The 19,682-nt window shown below is 39.4% G+C and overlaps 1 protein-coding gene across 1 annotated transcript in view; it reads left to right on the top strand.

The window, feature by feature from the left end:
* The first annotated feature begins 785 nt into the window (after positions 1-785).
* The window catches only part of LOC110518702 (phospholipid-transporting ATPase ID), an 83,980-nt gene continuing 65,083 nt past the window's right edge, over positions 786-19,682 (top strand). Inside the window, exons 1-2 of the mRNA XM_090190167.1 lie at positions 786-1,218; positions 15,676-15,743. Of these exons, the coding sequence (XP_090046293.1) occupies positions 15,719-15,743 (25 nt within the window). The 5' untranslated portion in view covers positions 786-1,218; positions 15,676-15,718. The remainder of the gene's footprint in view (positions 1,219-15,675; positions 15,744-19,682) is intronic.

The following is a 19,682-nucleotide window of genomic DNA, read 5'->3' as shown; positions in this document are numbered from 1 at the left end:
GTTTCATTGATTTTTTTTTTAATAGGTTCTGGGTGTCCCTGGTGGCCCCATTCTTGGGAGCTATGGTAGGCGAGGCTCTGTACCAGCTCTTCCAATGGGCTCTGTCTGGAGAACAAGATGGCGCCCGGTCTGGAGGCAATGGAACTGGGCCTGAAGTCATTCCCCAAGGACATGCAAACTCAATCTCTAGCTGTTATAAGAGAAGGCTGCCCATCTGGAGGAGAAAGTCAGCCATCTTCCCTGTCCTCCTCTGTCCTTCTCTTCTCTCTCTCTCTCTCTCTCTCTCTCTCTCTCTCTCTCTCTCTCTCTCTCTCTATCTATCTATCTATCTATCTATCTATCTATCTATCTATCTATCTATCTATCTATCTATCTATCTATCTATCTATCTGTGTTCTCTCTTTCTCCTAAACTTGTCCCTACCCTTCGTCCTTCTACATTGCTTCTGTCCTTCTCAACATATCCCTAGATTTTCCCCTCCTGATTCCTGCTTTAGTAGCCTATTGATTTGTAATTTGATGATGAAGAAAGGTGTGTGTGTTTGAGGAATATGGTTGTATGAGAGTGCTTATTTGTACAGTTTTGGCCATTGTAGTCAAACGTTATAGTGTATGTGTTGAGATAGAAAAAAATCGCTGCAGCTTTGGTGCTGATGTTGCGCCCCAAAATATAGGCTGTTGCTGTTACCGACCAGCGACAGCAGGGGGCGCTATGAGATAAATAATATAAAGCACATGGCTGAAAGGCTGTTGTTCAATAATAACCTTCAAATGCAATATTGAGGCGGGAGGTTTTGTGAAATTATGGTGACAAAAAAGGGACACTCAAAAGTTCCCCAAACTGTAATAATTAGATGTCGAGATTTTTGAATAATTAAAATAAAAATAAAATCTCTCCCCGAGATGACAAAGAGGATAGTCTGTTTCCTCATGAGATGAAATTATAAAAATTGCTTGAATATGCGTAGGAGGGTGGTCGAAGTAAGCATCGCCCCTCCTTCCTGTTTCTCTCCCTGGTTGGAGAAAGAAAAGCTCTTTCACCTCGCCAGCATGTCTGTGTATCAGCACGGCGCATCCACAGTGCCTGCCTGTATCCTCTACCTCCGTGGCCTTACTAACCAGGGCAGGCGTGTCATCAACACTCAAACAGCAGCATGAACCCAGCGAGAGGACTTGGATGTTGCTGACAGAAATGTGCACATAGCGTGGACTTGAAAAGGTAGGTTCCATAGCCAGCCAGTCGACAAATGTAGGCTAGCCAGCTAAACAATTGAATGTCAGGTTCTTTGTTTATTTCGCAGAGATTCTGATTGAGCTAGTTTAGCTAGCCATTAACAATGCATTATAATTGTTGCCTGCACTTCAAATGGTCTTACCACACCTGTGTATAAACTTTGACCTGTTTAGGCCCTACTGCTGTTCGATAACTTGTGAATAATTATGGGTACCTTTGTTGAGTTATTGTGCTTCACACTGACTGCAAGTATAAACCTCTTCCTGAATAAACTTTGCATATACTATGCTATAAGGGCTATAGTAACTAGCTAGTCAGATTTATTACCCCCGTTACTATTTTTTGCTATTGATACTGTTAACTACTTGAACTAATAACTATGTTATTACATGCTAATAATGTCACGTTATGTATCTAATTTGGTTATTTAGGCAGTGTTTTTTATATATATTGGGTCAATAGGTGATTCATGGTAATGCAGGGATTAGTTGCTTTAATATCCTCAAATTCTTATACATCAGTCTCCAGTGAGAGTTGAGCGGAATTCTGAGCAGCAGCCAAGAAAGGTGATTCGATATTCAGCATGTCCCTGGTGTTACGCACTCCCCTATCTGCCCTCCTACCTGCCTGCCTCGTACCGGCCCTGCACCTCTATCTGCCCTCCTACCTGCCTGCCTCGTACTGGTCCTGCTCCCCTATCTGCCCTCCTACCTGCCTGCCTCGTACTGGTCCTGCTCCCCTATCTGCCCTCCTACCTGCCTGCCTCGTACTGGCCCTGCTCCCCTATCTGCCCTCCTACCTGCCTGCCTCATACTGGCCCTGCTCCCCTATCTGCCCTCCTACCTGCCTGCCTCGTACTGGCCCTGCTCCCCTATCTGCCCTCCTACCTGCTTGCCTCGTACTGGCCCTGCTCCCCTATCTGCCCTCCTACCTGTCTTCCTCGTACTGGCCCTGCTCCCCTATCTGCCCTCATACCTGCCTGCCTCGTACTGGCCCTGCTCCCCTATCTGCCCTCCTACCTGCCTGCCTCGTACTGGCCCTGCTCCCCTATCTGCCCTCCTACCTGCCTGCCTCGTACTGGTCCTGCTCCCCTATCTGCCCTCCTACCTGCCTGCCTCGTACTGGCCCTGCTCCCCTATCTGCCCTCCTACCTGCCTGCCTCGTACTGGTCCTGCTCCCCTATCTGTCCTCCTACCTGCCTGCCGCGTACTGGCCCTGCTCCCCTATCTGCCCTCCTACCTGCCTGCCTCGTACTGGTCCTGCTCCCCTATCTGCCCTCCTACCTGCCTGCCTCGTACTGGTCCTGCTCCCCTATCTGCCCTCCTACCTGCCTGCCTCGTACTGGCCCTGCTCCCCTGCATCCCTACCTGCCCTTCTACTTCCATTCCTTCCTGCCCTCCTCCCTGCCTGACTCATTCCAGCCCTGCCTGCCTCATTCCGGCCCTACCTGCCCGCCATAAGGGCACTGCAGTCCACAGGGTTATACAAGGAGCCTGAAGGAGAGTGGGAAAGGGAGAGAGGGAAAACGTAAGGGAGGGAGGGGAGGTAGTTTATTTTCATTTCATATTGTTTAATCTGGCACTCAGCCCAAACATTCGCTTGTCCTGTTTTGATCTTTAAATATACAGTGGGAGAAAAAGGAGGAAGGTTATGAGTGGAGAGAAGAGAGCAGAAAGAGACAGGGGATTGGTGAAAGAGAGGTAGGTATGGAGGGAATTGGTGAGATGAACGGAGAGGTATAGGAGATGGGAGAGAGAGAACAGAATGTACACAGTGAGAGAGATAGAGACTGGTGTATGTATCTGAAAGCTGATCTGTCCCACTCAGAGAGCAGTTCTTTCTGTGGACTATTGATTTAGGCCCGACCACCATCTCCCTCAGTCTACCAGTTCTGGAACCCTAGACGTTGTCTGTAGATACAGACCTAGGATCAGTTTACCATCCCCTAATCCTAACCCCAATCATAGGCATCAAAATACAAAAATAATTTCATCCACAACAACAGTTCTAAACAACAGTACTAAACAACAGTACTAAACAACAGTACTAAACAACAGTACTAAACAACAGTTCTAAACAACAGTACTAAACAACAGTACTAAACAACAGTTCTAAACAACAGTACTAAACAACAGTACTAAACAACAGTACTAAACAACAGTTCTAAACAACAGTTCTAAACAACAGTTCTAAACAACAGTACTAAACAACAGTTCTAAACAACAGTTCTAAACAACAGTTCTAAACAACAGTACTAAACAACAGTACTAAACAACAGTACTAAACAACAGTTCCAAACAACAGTTCTAAACAACAGTTCTAAACAGTTCTAAACAACAGTTCTAAATAACAGTACTAAACAACAGTACTAAACAACAGTTCCAAACAACAGTTCCAAACAACAGTTCTAAACAACAGTTCTAAACAACAGTTCTAAACAGTACTAAACAACAGTTCTAAACAACAGTACTAAACAACAGTACTAAACAACAGTTCTAAACAACAGTACTAAACAACAGTACTAAACAACAGTACTAAACAACAGTACTAAACAACAGTACTAAACAACAGTTCTAAACAACAGTACTAAACAACAGTTCTAAACAACAGTTCCCTACAACAGTACTAAACAACAGTTCTAAACAACAGTTCCCTACAACAGTACTAAACAACAGTACTAAACAACAGTTCTAAACAACAGTACTAAACAACAGTTCTAAACAACAGTACTAAACAACAGTACTAAACAACAGTACTAAACAACAGTTCTAAACAACAGTTCTAAACAACAGTACTAAACAACAGTTCTAAACAACAGTACTAAACAACAGTACTAAACAACAGTTCCAAACAGTACTAAACAACAGTTCTAAACAGTACTAAACAACAGTCCCAAACAACAGTTCTAAACAACAGTACTAAACAACAGTTCTAAACAGTTCTAAACAACAGTTCTAAACAACAGTTCTAAACAGTTCTAAACAACAGTTCTAAACAACAGTTCTAAACAACAGTACTAAACAACAGCTCCAAACAACAGCTCCAAACAACAGTACTAAACAACAGTTCTAAACAACAGTACTAAACAACAGCTCCAAACAACAGCTCCAAACAACAGTACTAAACAACAGTACTAAACAACAGTACTAAACAACAGTTCCAAACAACAGTTCTAAACAACAGTACTAAACAACAGTACTAAACAACAGTACTAAACAACAGTTCCCTACAACAGTTCTAAACAACAGTACTAAACAACAGTTCTAAACAACAGTACTAAACAACAGTACTAAAAAACAGTACTAAACAACAGTTCCCTACAACAGTTCTAAACAACAGTACTAAACAACAGTACTAAACAACAGTACTAAACAACAGTTCTAAACAACAGTTCTAAACAACAGTTCTAAACAACAGTACTAAACAACAGTTCCCTACAACAGTTCTAAACAACAGTACTAAACAACAGTTCTAAACAACAGTACTAAACAACAGTACTAAACAACAGTACTAAACAACAGTTCCCTACAACAGTACTAAACAACAGTTCTAAACAACAGTTCTAAACAACAGTTCTAAACAACAGTTCTAAACAGTTCTAAACAACAGTTCCCCACAACAGTACTAAACAACAGTACTAAACAACAGTTCTAAACAACAGTTCTAAACAACAGTACTAAACAACAGTTCTAAACAACAGTTCCCTACAACAGTTCTAAACAACAGTACTAAACAACAGTTCTAAACAACAGTACTAAACAACAGTACTAAACAACAGTACTAAACAACAGTTCTAAACAACAGTACTAAACAACAGTTCTAAACAACAGTACTAAACAACAGTTCTAAACAACAGTTCTAAACAACAGTACTAAACAACAGTACTAAACAACAGTACTAAACAACAGTTCTAAACAACAGTTCTAAACAACAGTACTAAACAACAGTACTAAACAACAGTACTAAACAACAGTTCTAAATAACAGTTCTAAACAACAGTTCTAAACAACAGTACTAAACAACAGTTCTAAACAACAGTTCTAAACAACAGTTCTAAACAGTTCTAAACAACAGTTCCCCACAACAGTACTAAACAACAGTACTAAACAACAGTTCTAAACAACAGTTCTAAACAACAGTACTAAACAACAGTTCTAAACAACAGTTCCCTACAACAGTTCTAAACAACAGTACTAAACAACAGTTCTAAACAACAGTACTAAACAACAGTACTAAACAACAGTACTAAACAACAGTTCTAAACAACAGTTCTAAACAACAGTTCTAAACAACAGTACTAAACAACAGTTCCCTTCAACAGTTTTAAACAACAGTACTAAACAACAGTTCTAAACAACAGTACTAAACAACAGTACTAAACAACAGTACTAAACAACAGTTCCCTACAACAGTACTAAACAACAGTTCTAAACAACAGTTCTAAACAACAGTTCTAAACAACAGTTCTAAACAGTTCTAAACAACAGTTCCCCACAACAGTACTAAACAACAGTACTAAACAACAGTTCTAAACAACAGTTCTAAACAACAGTACTAAACAACAGTTCTAAACAACAGTTCCCTACAACAGTTCTAAACAACAGTACTAAACAACAGTTCTAAACAACAGTACTAAACAACAGTACTAAACAACAGTACTAAACAACAGTTCTAAACAACAGTACTAAACAACAGTTCTAAACAACAGTACTAAACAACAGTTCTAAACAACAGTTCTAAACAACAGTACTAAACAACAGTACTAAACAACAGTACTAAACAACAGTTCTAAACAACAGTTCTAAACAACAGTACTAAACAACAGTACTAAACAACAGTTCTAAACAACAGTACTAAACAACAGTACTAAACAACAGTTCTAAACAACAGTTCTAAACAACAGTACTAAACAACAGTACTAAACAACAGTTCTAAACAACAGTTCTAAACAACAGTACTAAACAACAGTACTAAACAACAGTACTAAACAACAGTTCCAAACAACAGTTCTAAACAACAGTTCTAAACAACAGTTCTAAACAACAGTACTAAACAACAGTACTAAACAACAGTTCCAAACAACAGTTCCAAACAACAGTTCTAAACAACAGTTCTAAATAACAGTTCTAAACAGTACTAAACAACAGTTCTAAACAACAGTACTAAACAACAGTACTAAACAACAGTTCTAAACAACAGTACTAAACAACAGTACTAAACAACAGTACTAAACAACAGTACTAAACAACTGTACTAAACAACAGTTCTAAACAACAGTACTAAACAACAGTTCTAAACAACAGTTCCCTACAACAGTACTAAACAACAGTTCTAAACAACAGTTCCCTACAACAGTACTAAACAACAGTACTAAACAACAGTTCTAAACAACAGTACTAAACAACAGTTCTAAACAACAGTACTAAACAACAGTACTAAACAACAGTACTAAACAACAGTTCTAAACAACAGTACTAAACAACAGTTCTAAACAACAGTTCTAAACAACAGTTCTAAACAACAGTACTAAACAACAGTTCCCTACAACAGTTCTAAACAACAGTACTAAACAACAGTTCTAAACAACAGTACTAAACAACAGTACTAAACAACAGTACTAAACAACAGTTCCCTACAACAGTACTAAACAACAGTTCTAAACAACAGTTCTAAACAACAGTTCTAAACAACAGTTCTAAACAGTTCTAAACAACAGTTCCCCACAACAGTACTAAACAACAGTACTAAACAACAGTTCTAAACAACAGTTCTAAACAACAGTACTAAACAACAGTTCTAAACAACAGTTCCCTACAACAGTTCTAAACAACAGTACTAAACAACAGTTCTAAACAACAGTACTAAACAACAGTACTAAACAACAGTACTAAACAACAGTTCTAAACAACAGTACTAAACAACAGTTCTAAACAACAGTACTAAACAACAGTTCTAAACAACAGTTCTAAACAACAGTACTAAACAACAGTACTAAACAACAGTACTAAACAACAGTTCTAAACAACAGTTCTAAACAACAGTACTAAACAACAGTACTAAACAACAGTACTAAACAACAGTTCTAAATAACAGTTCTAAACAACAGTTCTAAACAACAGTACTAAACAACAGTTCTAAACAACAGTTCTAAACAACAGTTCTAAACAGTTCTAAACAACAGTTCCCCACAACAGTACTAAACAACAGTACTAAACAACAGTTCTAAACAACAGTTCTAAACAACAGTACTAAACAACAGTTCTAAACAACAGTTCCCTACAACAGTTCTAAACAACAGTACTAAACAACAGTTCTAAACAACAGTACTAAACAACAGTACTAAACAACAGTACTAAACAACAGTTCTAAACAACAGTTCTAAACAACAGTTCTAAACAACAGTACTAAACAACAGTTCCCTTCAACAGTTTTAAACAACAGTACTAAACAACAGTTCTAAACAACAGTACTAAACAACAGTACTAAACAACAGTACTAAACAACAGTTCCCTACAACAGTACTAAACAACAGTTCTAAACAACAGTTCTAAACAACAGTTCTAAACAACAGTTCTAAACAGTTCTAAACAACAGTTCCCCACAACAGTACTAAACAACAGTACTAAACAACAGTTCTAAACAACAGTTCTAAACAACAGTACTAAACAACAGTTCTAAACAACAGTTCCCTACAACAGTTCTAAACAACAGTACTAAACAACAGTTCTAAACAACAGTACTAAACAACAGTACTAAACAACAGTACTAAACAACAGTTCTAAACAACAGTACTAAACAACAGTTCTAAACAACAGTACTAAACAACAGTTCTAAACAACAGTTCTAAACAACAGTACTAAACAACAGTACTAAACAACAGTACTAAACAACAGTTCTAAACAACAGTTCTAAACAACAGTACTAAACAACAGTACTAAACAACAGTTCTAAACAACAGTACTAAACAACAGTACTAAACAACAGTTCTAAACAACAGTTCTAAACAACAGTACTAAACAACAGTACTAAACAACAGTTCTAAACAACAGTTCTAAACAACAGTACTAAACAACAGTACTAAACAACAGTACTAAACAACAGTTCCAAACAACAGTTCTAAACAACAGTTCTAAACAGTTCTAAACAACAGTTCTAAACAACAGTACTAAACAACAGTACTAAACAACAGTTCCAAACAACAGTTCCAAACAACAGTTCTAAACAACAGTTCTAAATAACAGTTCTAAACAGTACTAAACAACAGTTCTAAACAACAGTACTAAACAACAGTACTAAACAACAGTTCTAAACAACAGTACTAAACAACAGTACTAAACAACAGTACTAAACAACAGTACTAAACAACTGTACTAAACAACAGTTCTAAACAACAGTACTAAACAACAGTTCTAAACAACAGTTCCCTACAACAGTACTAAACAACAGTTCTAAACAACAGTTCCCTACAACAGTACTAAACAACAGTACTAAACAACAGTTCTAAACAACAGTACTAAACAACAGTTCTAAACAACAGTACTAAACAACAGTACTAAACAACAGTACTAAACAACAGTTCTAAACAACAGTTCTAAACAACAGTACTAAACAACAGTTCTAAACAACAGTACTAAACAACAGTACTAAACAACAGTTCCAAACAGTACTAAACAACAGTTCTAAACAGTACTAAACAACAGTACTAAACAACAGTTCTAAACAACAGTTCTAAACAACAGTACTAAACAACAGTACTAAACAACAGTACTAAACAACAGTTCTAAACAGTACTAAACAACAGTCCCAAACAACAGTTCTAAACAACAGTACTAAACAACAGTACTAAACAACAGTTCTAAACAACAGTTCTAAACAACAGTACTAAACAACAGTTCTAAACAACAGTTCTAAACAACAGTACTAAACAACAGCTCCAAACAACAGCTCCAAACAACAGTACTAAACAACAGTACTAAACAACAGTACTAAACAACAGCTCCAAACAACAGCTCCAAACAACAGTACTAAACAACAGTACTAAACAACAGTTCCAAACAACAGTTCTAAACAACAGTACTAAACAACAGTACTAAACAACAGTTCTAAACAACAGTACTAAACAACAGTACTAAACAACAGTACTAAACAACAGTTCTAAACAGTACTAAACAACAGTCCCAAACAACAGTTCTAAACAACAGTACTAAACAACAGTACTAAACAACAGTTCTAAACAACAGTTCTAAACAACAGTACTAAACAACAGTTCTAAACAACAGTTCTAAACAACAGTTCTAAACAACAGTTCTAAACAACAGTACTAAACAACAGTTCTAAACAACAGTTCTAAACAACAGTTCTAAACAACAGTACTAAACAACAGTTCCCTTCAACAGTTTTAAACAACAGTACTAAACAACAGTTCTAAACAACAGTACTAAACAACAGTTCTAAACAACAGTTCTAAACAACAGTTCTAAACAACAGTTCTAAACAACAGTACTAAACAACAGTTCTAAACAACAGTTCTAAACAACAGTTCTAAACAACAGTACTAAACAACAGTTCCCTTCAACAGTTTTAAACAACAGTACTAAACAACAGTTCTAAACAACAGTACTAAACAACAGTACTAAACAACAGTTCTAAACAACAGTTCTAAACAACAGTTCTAAACAACAGTACTAAACAACAGTTCCCTTCAACAGTTTTAAACAACAGTACTAAACAACAGTTCTAAACAACAGTACTAAACAACAGTACTAAACAACAGTACTAAACAACAGTTCCCTACAACAGTACTAAACAACAGTTCTAAACAACAGTTCTAAACAACAGTTCTAAACAACAGTTCTAAACAGTTCTAAACAACAGTTCCCCACAACAGTACTAAACAACAGTACTAAACAACAGTTCTAAACAACAGTTCTAAACAACAGTACTAAACAACAGTTCTAAACAACAGTTCCCTACAACAGTTCTAAACAACAGTACTAAACAACAGTTCTAAACAACAGTACTAAACAACAGTACTAAACAACAGTACTAAACAACAGTTCTAAACAACAGTACTAAACAACAGTTCTAAACAACAGTACTAAACAACAGTTCTAAACAACAGTTCTAAACAACAGTACTAAACAACAGTACTAAACAACAGTACTAAACAACAGTTCTAAACAACAGTTCTAAACAACAGTACTAAACAACAGTACTAAACAACAGTTCTAAACAACAGTACTAAACAACAGTACTAAACAACAGTTCTAAACAACAGTTCTAAACAACAGTACTAAACAACAGTACTAAACAACAGTTCTAAACAACAGTTCTAAACAACAGTACTAAACAACAGTACTAAACAACAGTACTAAACAACAGTTCCAAACAACAGTTCTAAACAACAGTTCTAAACAACAGTACTAAACAACAGTACTAAACAACAGTTCCAAACAACAGTTCCAAACAACAGTTCTAAACAACAGTTCTAAATAACAGTTCTAAACAGTACTAAACAACAGTTCTAAACAACAGTACTAAACAACAGTACTAAACAACAGTTCTAAACAACAGTACTAAACAACAGTACTAAACAACAGTACTAAACAACAGTACTAAACAACTGTACTAAACAACAGTTCTAAACAACAGTACTAAACAACAGTTCTAAACAACAGTTCCCTACAACAGTACTAAACAACAGTTCTAAACAACAGTTCCCTACAACAGTACTAAACAACAGTACTAAACAACAGTTCTAAACAACAGTACTAAACAACAGTTCTAAACAACAGTACTAAACAACAGTACTAAACAACAGTACTAAACAACAGTTCTAAACAACAGTACTAAACAACAGTTCTAAACAACAGTTCTAAACAACAGTTCTAAACAACAGTACTAAACAACAGTTCCCTACAACAGTTCTAAACAACAGTACTAAACAACAGTTCTAAACAACAGTACTAAACAACAGTACTAAACAACAGTACTAAACAACAGTTCCCTACAACAGTACTAAACAACAGTTCTAAACAACAGTACTAAACAACAGTTCTAAACAACAGTTCCCTACAACAGTTCTAAACAACAGTACTAAACAACAGTTCTAAACAACAGTACTAAACAACAGTACTAAACAACAGTACTAAACAACAGTTCTAAACAACAGTACTAAACAACAGTTCTAAACAACAGTACTAAACAACAGTTCTAAACAACAGTTCTAAACAACAGTACTAAACAACAGTACTAAACAACAGTACTAAACAACAGTTCTAAACAACAGTTCTAAACAACAGTACTAAACAACAGTACTAAACAACAGTACTAAACAACAGTTCTAAATAACAGTTCTAAACAACAGTTCTAAACAACAGTACTAAACAACAGTTCTAAACAACAGTTCTAAACAACAGTTCTAAACAGTTCTAAACAACAGTTCCCCACAACAGTACTAAACAACAGTACTAAACAACAGTTCTAAACAACAGTTCTAAACAACAGTACTAAACAACAGTTCTAAACAACAGTTCCCTACAACAGTTCTAAACAACAGTACTAAACAACAGTTCTAAACAACAGTACTAAACAACAGTACTAAACAACAGTACTAAACAACAGTTCTAAACAACAGTTCTAAACAACAGTTCTAAACAACAGTACTAAACAACAGTTCCCTTCAACAGTTTTAAACAACAGTACTAAACAACAGTTCTAAACAACAGTACTAAACAACAGTACTAAACAACAGTACTAAACAACAGTTCCCTACAACAGTACTAAACAACAGTTCTAAACAACAGTTCTAAACAACAGTTCTAAACAACAGTTCTAAACAGTTCTAAACAACAGTTCCCCACAACAGTACTAAACAACAGTACTAAACAACAGTTCTAAACAACAGTTCTAAACAACAGTACTAAACAACAGTTCTAAACAACAGTTCCCTACAACAGTTCTAAACAACAGTACTAAACAACAGTTCTAAACAACAGTACTAAACAACAGTACTAAACAACAGTACTAAACAACAGTTCTAAACAACAGTACTAAACAACAGTTCTAAACAACAGTACTAAACAACAGTTCTAAACAACAGTTCTAAACAACAGTACTAAACAACAGTACTAAACAACAGTACTAAACAACAGTTCTAAACAACAGTTCTAAACAACAGTACTAAACAACAGTACTAAACAACAGTTCTAAACAACAGTACTAAACAACAGTACTAAACAACAGTTCTAAACAACAGTTCTAAACAACAGTACTAAACAACAGTACTAAACAACAGTTCTAAACAACAGTTCTAAACAACAGTACTAAACAACAGTACTAAACAACAGTACTAAACAACAGTTCCAAACAACAGTTCTAAACAACAGTTCTAAACAGTTCTAAACAACAGTTCTAAACAACAGTACTAAACAACAGTACTAAACAACAGTTCCAAACAACAGTTCCAAACAACAGTTCTAAACAACAGTTCTAAATAACAGTTCTAAACAGTACTAAACAACAGTTCTAAACAACAGTACTAAACAACAGTACTAAACAACAGTTCTAAACAACAGTACTAAACAACAGTACTAAACAACAGTACTAAACAACAGTACTAAACAACTGTACTAAACAACAGTTCTAAACAACAGTACTAAACAACAGTTCTAAACAACAGTTCCCTACAACAGTACTAAACAACAGTTCTAAACAACAGTTCCCTACAACAGTACTAAACAACAGTACTAAACAACAGTTCTAAACAACAGTACTAAACAACAGTTCTAAACAACAGTACTAAACAACAGTACTAAACAACAGTACTAAACAACAGTTCTAAACAACAGTTCTAAACAACAGTACTAAACAACAGTTCTAAACAACAGTACTAAACAACAGTACTAAACAACAGTTCCAAACAGTACTAAACAACAGTTCTAAACAGTACTAAACAACAGTACTAAACAACAGTTCTAAACAACAGTTCTAAACAACAGTACTAAACAACAGTACTAAACAACAGTACTAAACAACAGTTCTAAACAGTACTAAACAACAGTCCCAAACAACAGTTCTAAACAACAGTACTAAACAACAGTACTAAACAACAGTTCTAAACAACAGTTCTAAACAACAGTACTAAACAACAGTTCTAAACAACAGTTCTAAACAACAGTACTAAACAACAGTACTAAACAACAGTTCCAAACAGCTCCAAACAACAGCTCCAAACAACAGTACTAAACAACAGTACTAAACAACAGTACTAAACAACAGCTCCAAACAACAGCTCCAAACAACAGTACTAAACAACAGTACTAAACAACAGTTCCAAACAACAGTTCTAAACAACAGTACTAAACAACAGTACTAAACAACAGTTCTAAACAACAGTACTAAACAACAGTACTAAACAACAGTACTAAACAACAGTTCTAAACAGTACTAAACAACAGTCCCAAACAACAGTTCTAAACAACAGTACTAAACAACAGTACTAAACAACAGTTCTAAACAACAGTTCTAAACAACAGTACTAAACAACAGTTCTAAACAACAGTTCTAAACAACAGTTCTAAACAACAGTTCTAAACAACAGTTCCAAACAACAGTTCTAAACAACAACAATGTTGGAGGATAGTGACCTCACACTGGCTGACTGGCTGACTGACTGGCTGGCTTTGGCTGGCTCTGGCTGGCTGGCTCTGGCTGGCTGGCTCTGGCTGACTGTCTGTCTGGCTGGCTGGCTCTGACTGACTCGCTTGCTCTGGCTGACTAGGTGGCTGACTGGCTGGCTCTGGCTGGCTGGCTGACTGGCTGGCTCTAGCTGGCTGGCTGGCTGACTGACTGACTGGCTGGCTCTGGCTGACTGGCTGGCTCTGGTTGGCTGGCTGGCTAGCTGACTGGCTGGCTGAATGGCTGGCTGGCTGGCTCTGGCTGGCTGGCTGGCTGGCTGGCTCTGGCTGGCTGGCTGGCTCTGGCTGGCTCTGGCTGACTGGCTCGCTCTGGTTGGCTGGCTGGCTGGCTAGCTGACTGGCTAGCTGACTGGCTGGCTGAATGGCTGACTGGCTGGCTCTGGCTGGCTGGCTGGCTGGCTGACTGGCTCTGGCTGGCTGACTGGCTCTGGCTGGCTGGCTGACTGGCTCTGGCTGGCTGGCTGACTGGCTCTGGCTTGCTGGCTGGCTGACTGGCTCTGGCTTGCTGGCTGACTGACTGTCTGGCTGGCTGACTGGCTGACTGGCTCTGGCTGACTGGCTCTGGCTGGCTGGCTGACTGGCTCTGGCTTGCTGGCTGACTGACTGGCTGACTGGCTCTGGCTTGCTGGCTGACTGACTGGCTGGCTGGCTGACTGGCTCTGGCTGACTGGCTCTGGCTCGCCCTAATGTTTTACCTTACTGACACTTCTTTACCCTTCATCCCAATTTAGCCCATTACTTAGATAGTTATCAGTTTATCTGAACTCAACCTCACAAGCAACATCATTTTTACCTTGAGCCTTAGACTTACTACTGTAGCTACTATCAATGTTCTGTTGGATTTGTGTTCTGGTGTATCATACGGGGCGGCAGGGTATCTTAGTGGTTAGAGCGTTGGACTAGTAACCGGGCTGACAAGGTACAAATCTGTCGTTCTGCCCCTGAACAGGCAGTTAAACCCACTGTTCCTAGGCCGTCATTGAAAATAAGAATTTGTTCTTAACTGACTAGCCTAGTTAAATAAAGGTAAAATAACAACAACAAAAAAACAATTAGTTCAGTAAACTAGTAAGAGAGGAAGGGTCTCTTTGGGGTTAGTTCAGTTTGTTAGTTTCAGATTCACATACATCTGGTGGATGCAGATCAGTTGACATGTTTAAAGATCCCCTTTTCTAAACATATCCCCTGTGTGTCAGTACTCAATCAGTATAAGTGTTTCTCTGGCTTGGAGGAGAGATCAGTTCCTCTCTCAGTTTCTCTCAAGCCCTGACCTTAACACCTGCAGCTCAGCAGTCACATTTACATGATAGTCATTTAACATGTTCTTATTCAGAGCCACTTAGAACACAAGAGAGCGGAGGGCAAAGCTGCTCTGATAGGCCCATATAATAAAGTGTCCTTGATAAATAGTGTCCTTGATAAATAGTGTCCTTGAGAAATAGTGTCCTTGAGAAATAGTGTCCTTGCATTTCAAAATCAACAAAGTATTCCTTTTGAAACATTGTCTGGGTCAAAATCCTGCCACATCATTCAGGTCCCTCACTAAGTGTATTACCTCATGTCTGACTCTGAATACCCTGGATGTTGACATTATTCTTCTTCTCCTCCTCTCCCTCCTCTTCTTCTCCTCCTCCTCCTCCTCTCCCTCCTCCTCTCCTCTCCTCTCCTCTCCTCTCCTCTCCTCTCCTCTCCTCTCCTCTCCTCTCCTCTCCTCTCCTCCCCCTCCTCTCCTCTCCTCCTGTAGACAGTCCCATGGGCCATAGTGGAGGGTCAACAACAGAGTGGAGATGTTCAAAGAGAGGCCTCCTCCAGGTCAGTCACCTGTTCCAACCCTTTAATCCCAGCTGCTCTGCTGTAGTTTATGTGGTGTGTTAGGCCACCAAGGTAAAGATGAGGCTCCATGAGTCTTCAGGAGTCAGACAAGTAGTTCACCAAACCACATCAGCTACACTTCACCCTCCTTTGACCTCGTCCGTCAGGGTTGCTTATCACTAACGTGTAGTTCTTGCAGTATCTGATGATCATTTCCTTTAAAGGATCAATCTTTAATTGAAACAATATCAACGCGGCCCCCAGCCTCTGTTTTGGTAAAAAGCCAGGGGTTGCGTTAATGCAGAAAACTTTTGTGTTTTTTAGGCATTTTTCACGCATACAAAAAAGATAAAACACCCGGCACAGCCAGAAGAGGACTGGCCACCCCACATAGCCTGGTTCCTCTCTAGGTTTCTTCTTAGGTTTTGGCCTTTCTAGGGAGTTTTTCCTAGCCACCGTGCTTCTACATCTGCATTGCTTTTTGTTTGGGGTTTTAGGCTGGGTTTCTGTACAGCACTTTGAGATATCAGCTGATGTACGAAGGGCTATATAAATAATTTTGATTTGATAAGAAATATCTTGTTGCGTTTTGAAAACACAGATATAACATGCTTCTTATTGTCATTTCTGCTCAGCATCAGACTCATTTTGTGCTTCAGTTGCACTTCTTCACTCGGATGAGAATTCACAAACAGGGGTTCTATCAACAGACACTGATATGTAGTAACTTTTCTCTGGTACTTGTCTCGTTGTAGCCTAGTTTCCTCCTGTAAAATGCAAGAGTAACTTCAATCAAAACATCAGGACATGTAGCAGGCTACGTTCTTTCTATGATAGACACTGTTCCTAGGCCGTCTTTGAAAATAAGAATTTGTTCTTAACTGGCTTGCCTAGTTAAATGAAGGTAAAATAACACAAAATAAACATTTGAAATATAATGGCCGTGCATCGTTTTGCAAAAAATACGTTGCTTTGTCATTGTAATCTCATTTACTTGTGTGGCTGTTTGCCAAATAGCGTTGCACTTCTGTTGTCTGATGAAATGGAAGCTATAGGTCAGAGAAGCAGACAGTAAGTACTGGAGAGACTGTATTCAGAACAGTAGGTCAGAGAAGCAGACAGTAAGTACTGGAGAGACTGTATTCAGAACAGTAGGTCAGAGAAGCAGACAGCAGGTACTGGAGAGACTGTATTCAGAACAGTAGGTCAGAGAAGCAGACAGCAGGTACTGGAGAGACTGTATTCAGAACAGTAGGTCAGAGAAGCAGACAGCAGGTACTGGAGAGACTGTATTGAGAACAGTAGGTCAGAGAAGCAGACAGTAAGTACTGGAGAGACTGTATTCAGAACAGTAGGTCAGAGAAGCAGACAGTAAGTACTGGAGAGACTGTATTCAGAACAGTAGGTCAGAGAAGCAGACAGCAGGTACTGGAGAGACTGTATTCAGAACAGTAGGTCAGAGAAGCAGACAGCAGGTACTGGAGAGACTGTATTCAGAACAGTAGGTCAGAGAAGCAGACAGCAGGTACTGGAGAGACTGTATTCAGAACAGTAGGTCAGAGAAGCAGACAGTAAGTACTGGAGAGACTGTATTCAGAACAGTAGGTCAGAGAAGCAGACAGCAGGTACTGTAGAGGCTGTATTGAGAACAGTAGGTCAGAGAAGCAGACAGCAGGTACTGGAGAGGCTGTATTCAGAACAGTAGGTCAGAGAAGCAGACAGCAGGTACTGTAGAGGCTGTATTCAGAACAGTAGGTCAGAGAAGCAGACAGCAGGTACTGTAGAGGCTGTATTCAGAACAGTAGGTCAGAGAAGCAGACAGCAGGTACTGTAGAGACTGTATTCAGAACAGTAGGTCAGAGAAGCAGACAGCAGGTACTGTAGAGACTGTATTCAGAACAGTAGGTCAGAGAAGCAGACAGCAGGTACTGGAGAGGCTGTATTCAGAACAGTAGGTCAGAGAAGCAGACAGCAGGTACTGGAGAGGCTGTATTCAGAACAGTAGGTCAGAGAAGCAGACAGCAGGTACTGGAGAGACTGTATTCAGAACAGTAGGTCAGAGAAGCAGACAGCAGGTACTGGAGAGACTGTATTCAGAACAGTAGGTCAGAGAAGCAGACAGCAGGTACTGGAGAGACTGTATTCAGAACAGTAGGTCAGAGAAGCAGACAGCAGGTACTGGAGAGGCTGTATTCCGAACAGTAGGTCAGAGAAGCAGACAGCAGGTACTGTAGAGGCTGTATTCAGAACAGTAGGTCAGAGAAGCAGACAGCAGGTACTGTAGAGACTGTATTCAGAACAGTAGGTCAGAGAAGCAGACAGTAAGTACTGGAGAGGCTGTATTCAGAACAGTAGGTCAGAGAAGCAGACAGCAGGTACTGGAGAGGCTGTATTCAGAACAGTAGGTCAGAGAAGCAGACAGCAGGTACTGGAGAGACTGTATTCAGAACAGTAGGTCAGAGAAGCAGACAGACAGTAAGTACTGTAGAGGCTGTATTCAGAACAGTAGGTCAGAGAAGCAGACAGCAGGTACTGGAGAGACTGTATTCAGAACAGTAGGTCAGAGAAGCAGAAAGCAGGTACTGGAGAGACTTTATTCAGAACAGTAGGTCAGAGAAGCAGACAGCAGGTACTGGAGAGGCTGTATTCAGAACAGTAGGTCAGAGAAGCAGACAGCAGGTACTGTAGAGGCTGTATTCAGAACAGTAGGTCAGAGAAGCAGACCGCAGGTACTGTAGAGACTGTATTCAGAACAGTAGGTCAGAGAAGCAGACAGCAGGTACTGTAGAGACTGTATTCAGAACAGTAGGTCAGAGAAGCAGACAGCAGGTACTGGAGAGGCTGTATTCAGAACAGTAGGTCAGAGATGCAGACAGCAGGTACTGGAGAGGCTGTATTCAGAACAGTAGGTCAGAGAAGCAGACAGTAAGTACTGGAGAGGCTGTATTCCGAACAGTAGGTCAGAGAAGCAGACAGCAGGTACTGTAGAGGCTGTATTCAGAACAGTAGGTCAGAGAAGCAGACAGCAGGTACTGTAGAGACTGTATTCAGAACAGTAGGTCAGAGAAGCAGACAGTAAGTACTGGAGAGGCTGTATTCAAAACAGTAGGTCAGAGAAGCAGACAGCAGGTACTGGAGAGGCTGTATTCAGAACAGTAGGTCAGAGAAGCAGACAGCAGGTACTGGAGAGACTGTATTCAGAACAGTAGGTCAGAGAAGCAGACAGACAGTAAGTACTGTAGAGGCTGTATTCAGAACAGTAGGTCAGAGAAGCAGACAGCAGGTACTGGAGAGACTGTATTCAGAACAGTAGGTCAGAGAAGCAGACAGCAGGTACTGGAGAGACTGTATTCAGAACAGTAGGTCAGAGAAGCAGACAGCAGGTACGGGAGAGACTGTATTCAGAACAGTAGGTCAGAGAAGCAGACAGCAGGTACTGTAGAGACTGTATTCAGAACAGTAGGTCAGAGAAGCAGACAGACAGCAGGTACTGTAGAGACTGTATTCAGAACAGTAGGTCAGAGAAGCAGACAGCAGGTACTGTAGAGGCTGTATTCAGAACAGTAGGTCAGAGAAGCAGACAGCAGGTACTGTAGAGGCTGTATTCAGAACAGTAGGTCAGAGAAGCAGACAGCAGGTACTGTAGAGGCTGTATTGAGAACAGTAGGTCAGAGAAGCAGACAGCAGGTACTGGAGAGGCTGTATTCAGAACAGTAGGTCAGAGAAGCAGACAGCAGGTACTGGAGAGACTGTATTCAGAACAGTAGGTCAGAGATGCAGACAGCAGGTACTGGAGAGACTGTATTCAGAACAGTAGGTCAGAGAAGCAGACAGCAGGTACTGGAGAGGCTGTATTCAGAACAGTAGGTCAGAGAAGCAGACAGCAGGTACTGTAGAGGCTGTATTCAGAACAGTAGGTCAGAGAAGCAGACAGCAGGT

Source organism: Oncorhynchus mykiss, chromosome 2, assembly GCF_057628025.1.
Source record: "Oncorhynchus mykiss isolate SJ-2025 chromosome 2, ASM5762802v1, whole genome shotgun sequence".
Classification (NCBI taxonomy): Eukaryota; Metazoa; Chordata; class Actinopteri; order Salmoniformes; family Salmonidae; genus Oncorhynchus; species Oncorhynchus mykiss.
Note: the sequence above shows the minus strand (reverse complement) of the source record. Positions and strands in the feature narration are given on the sequence as shown.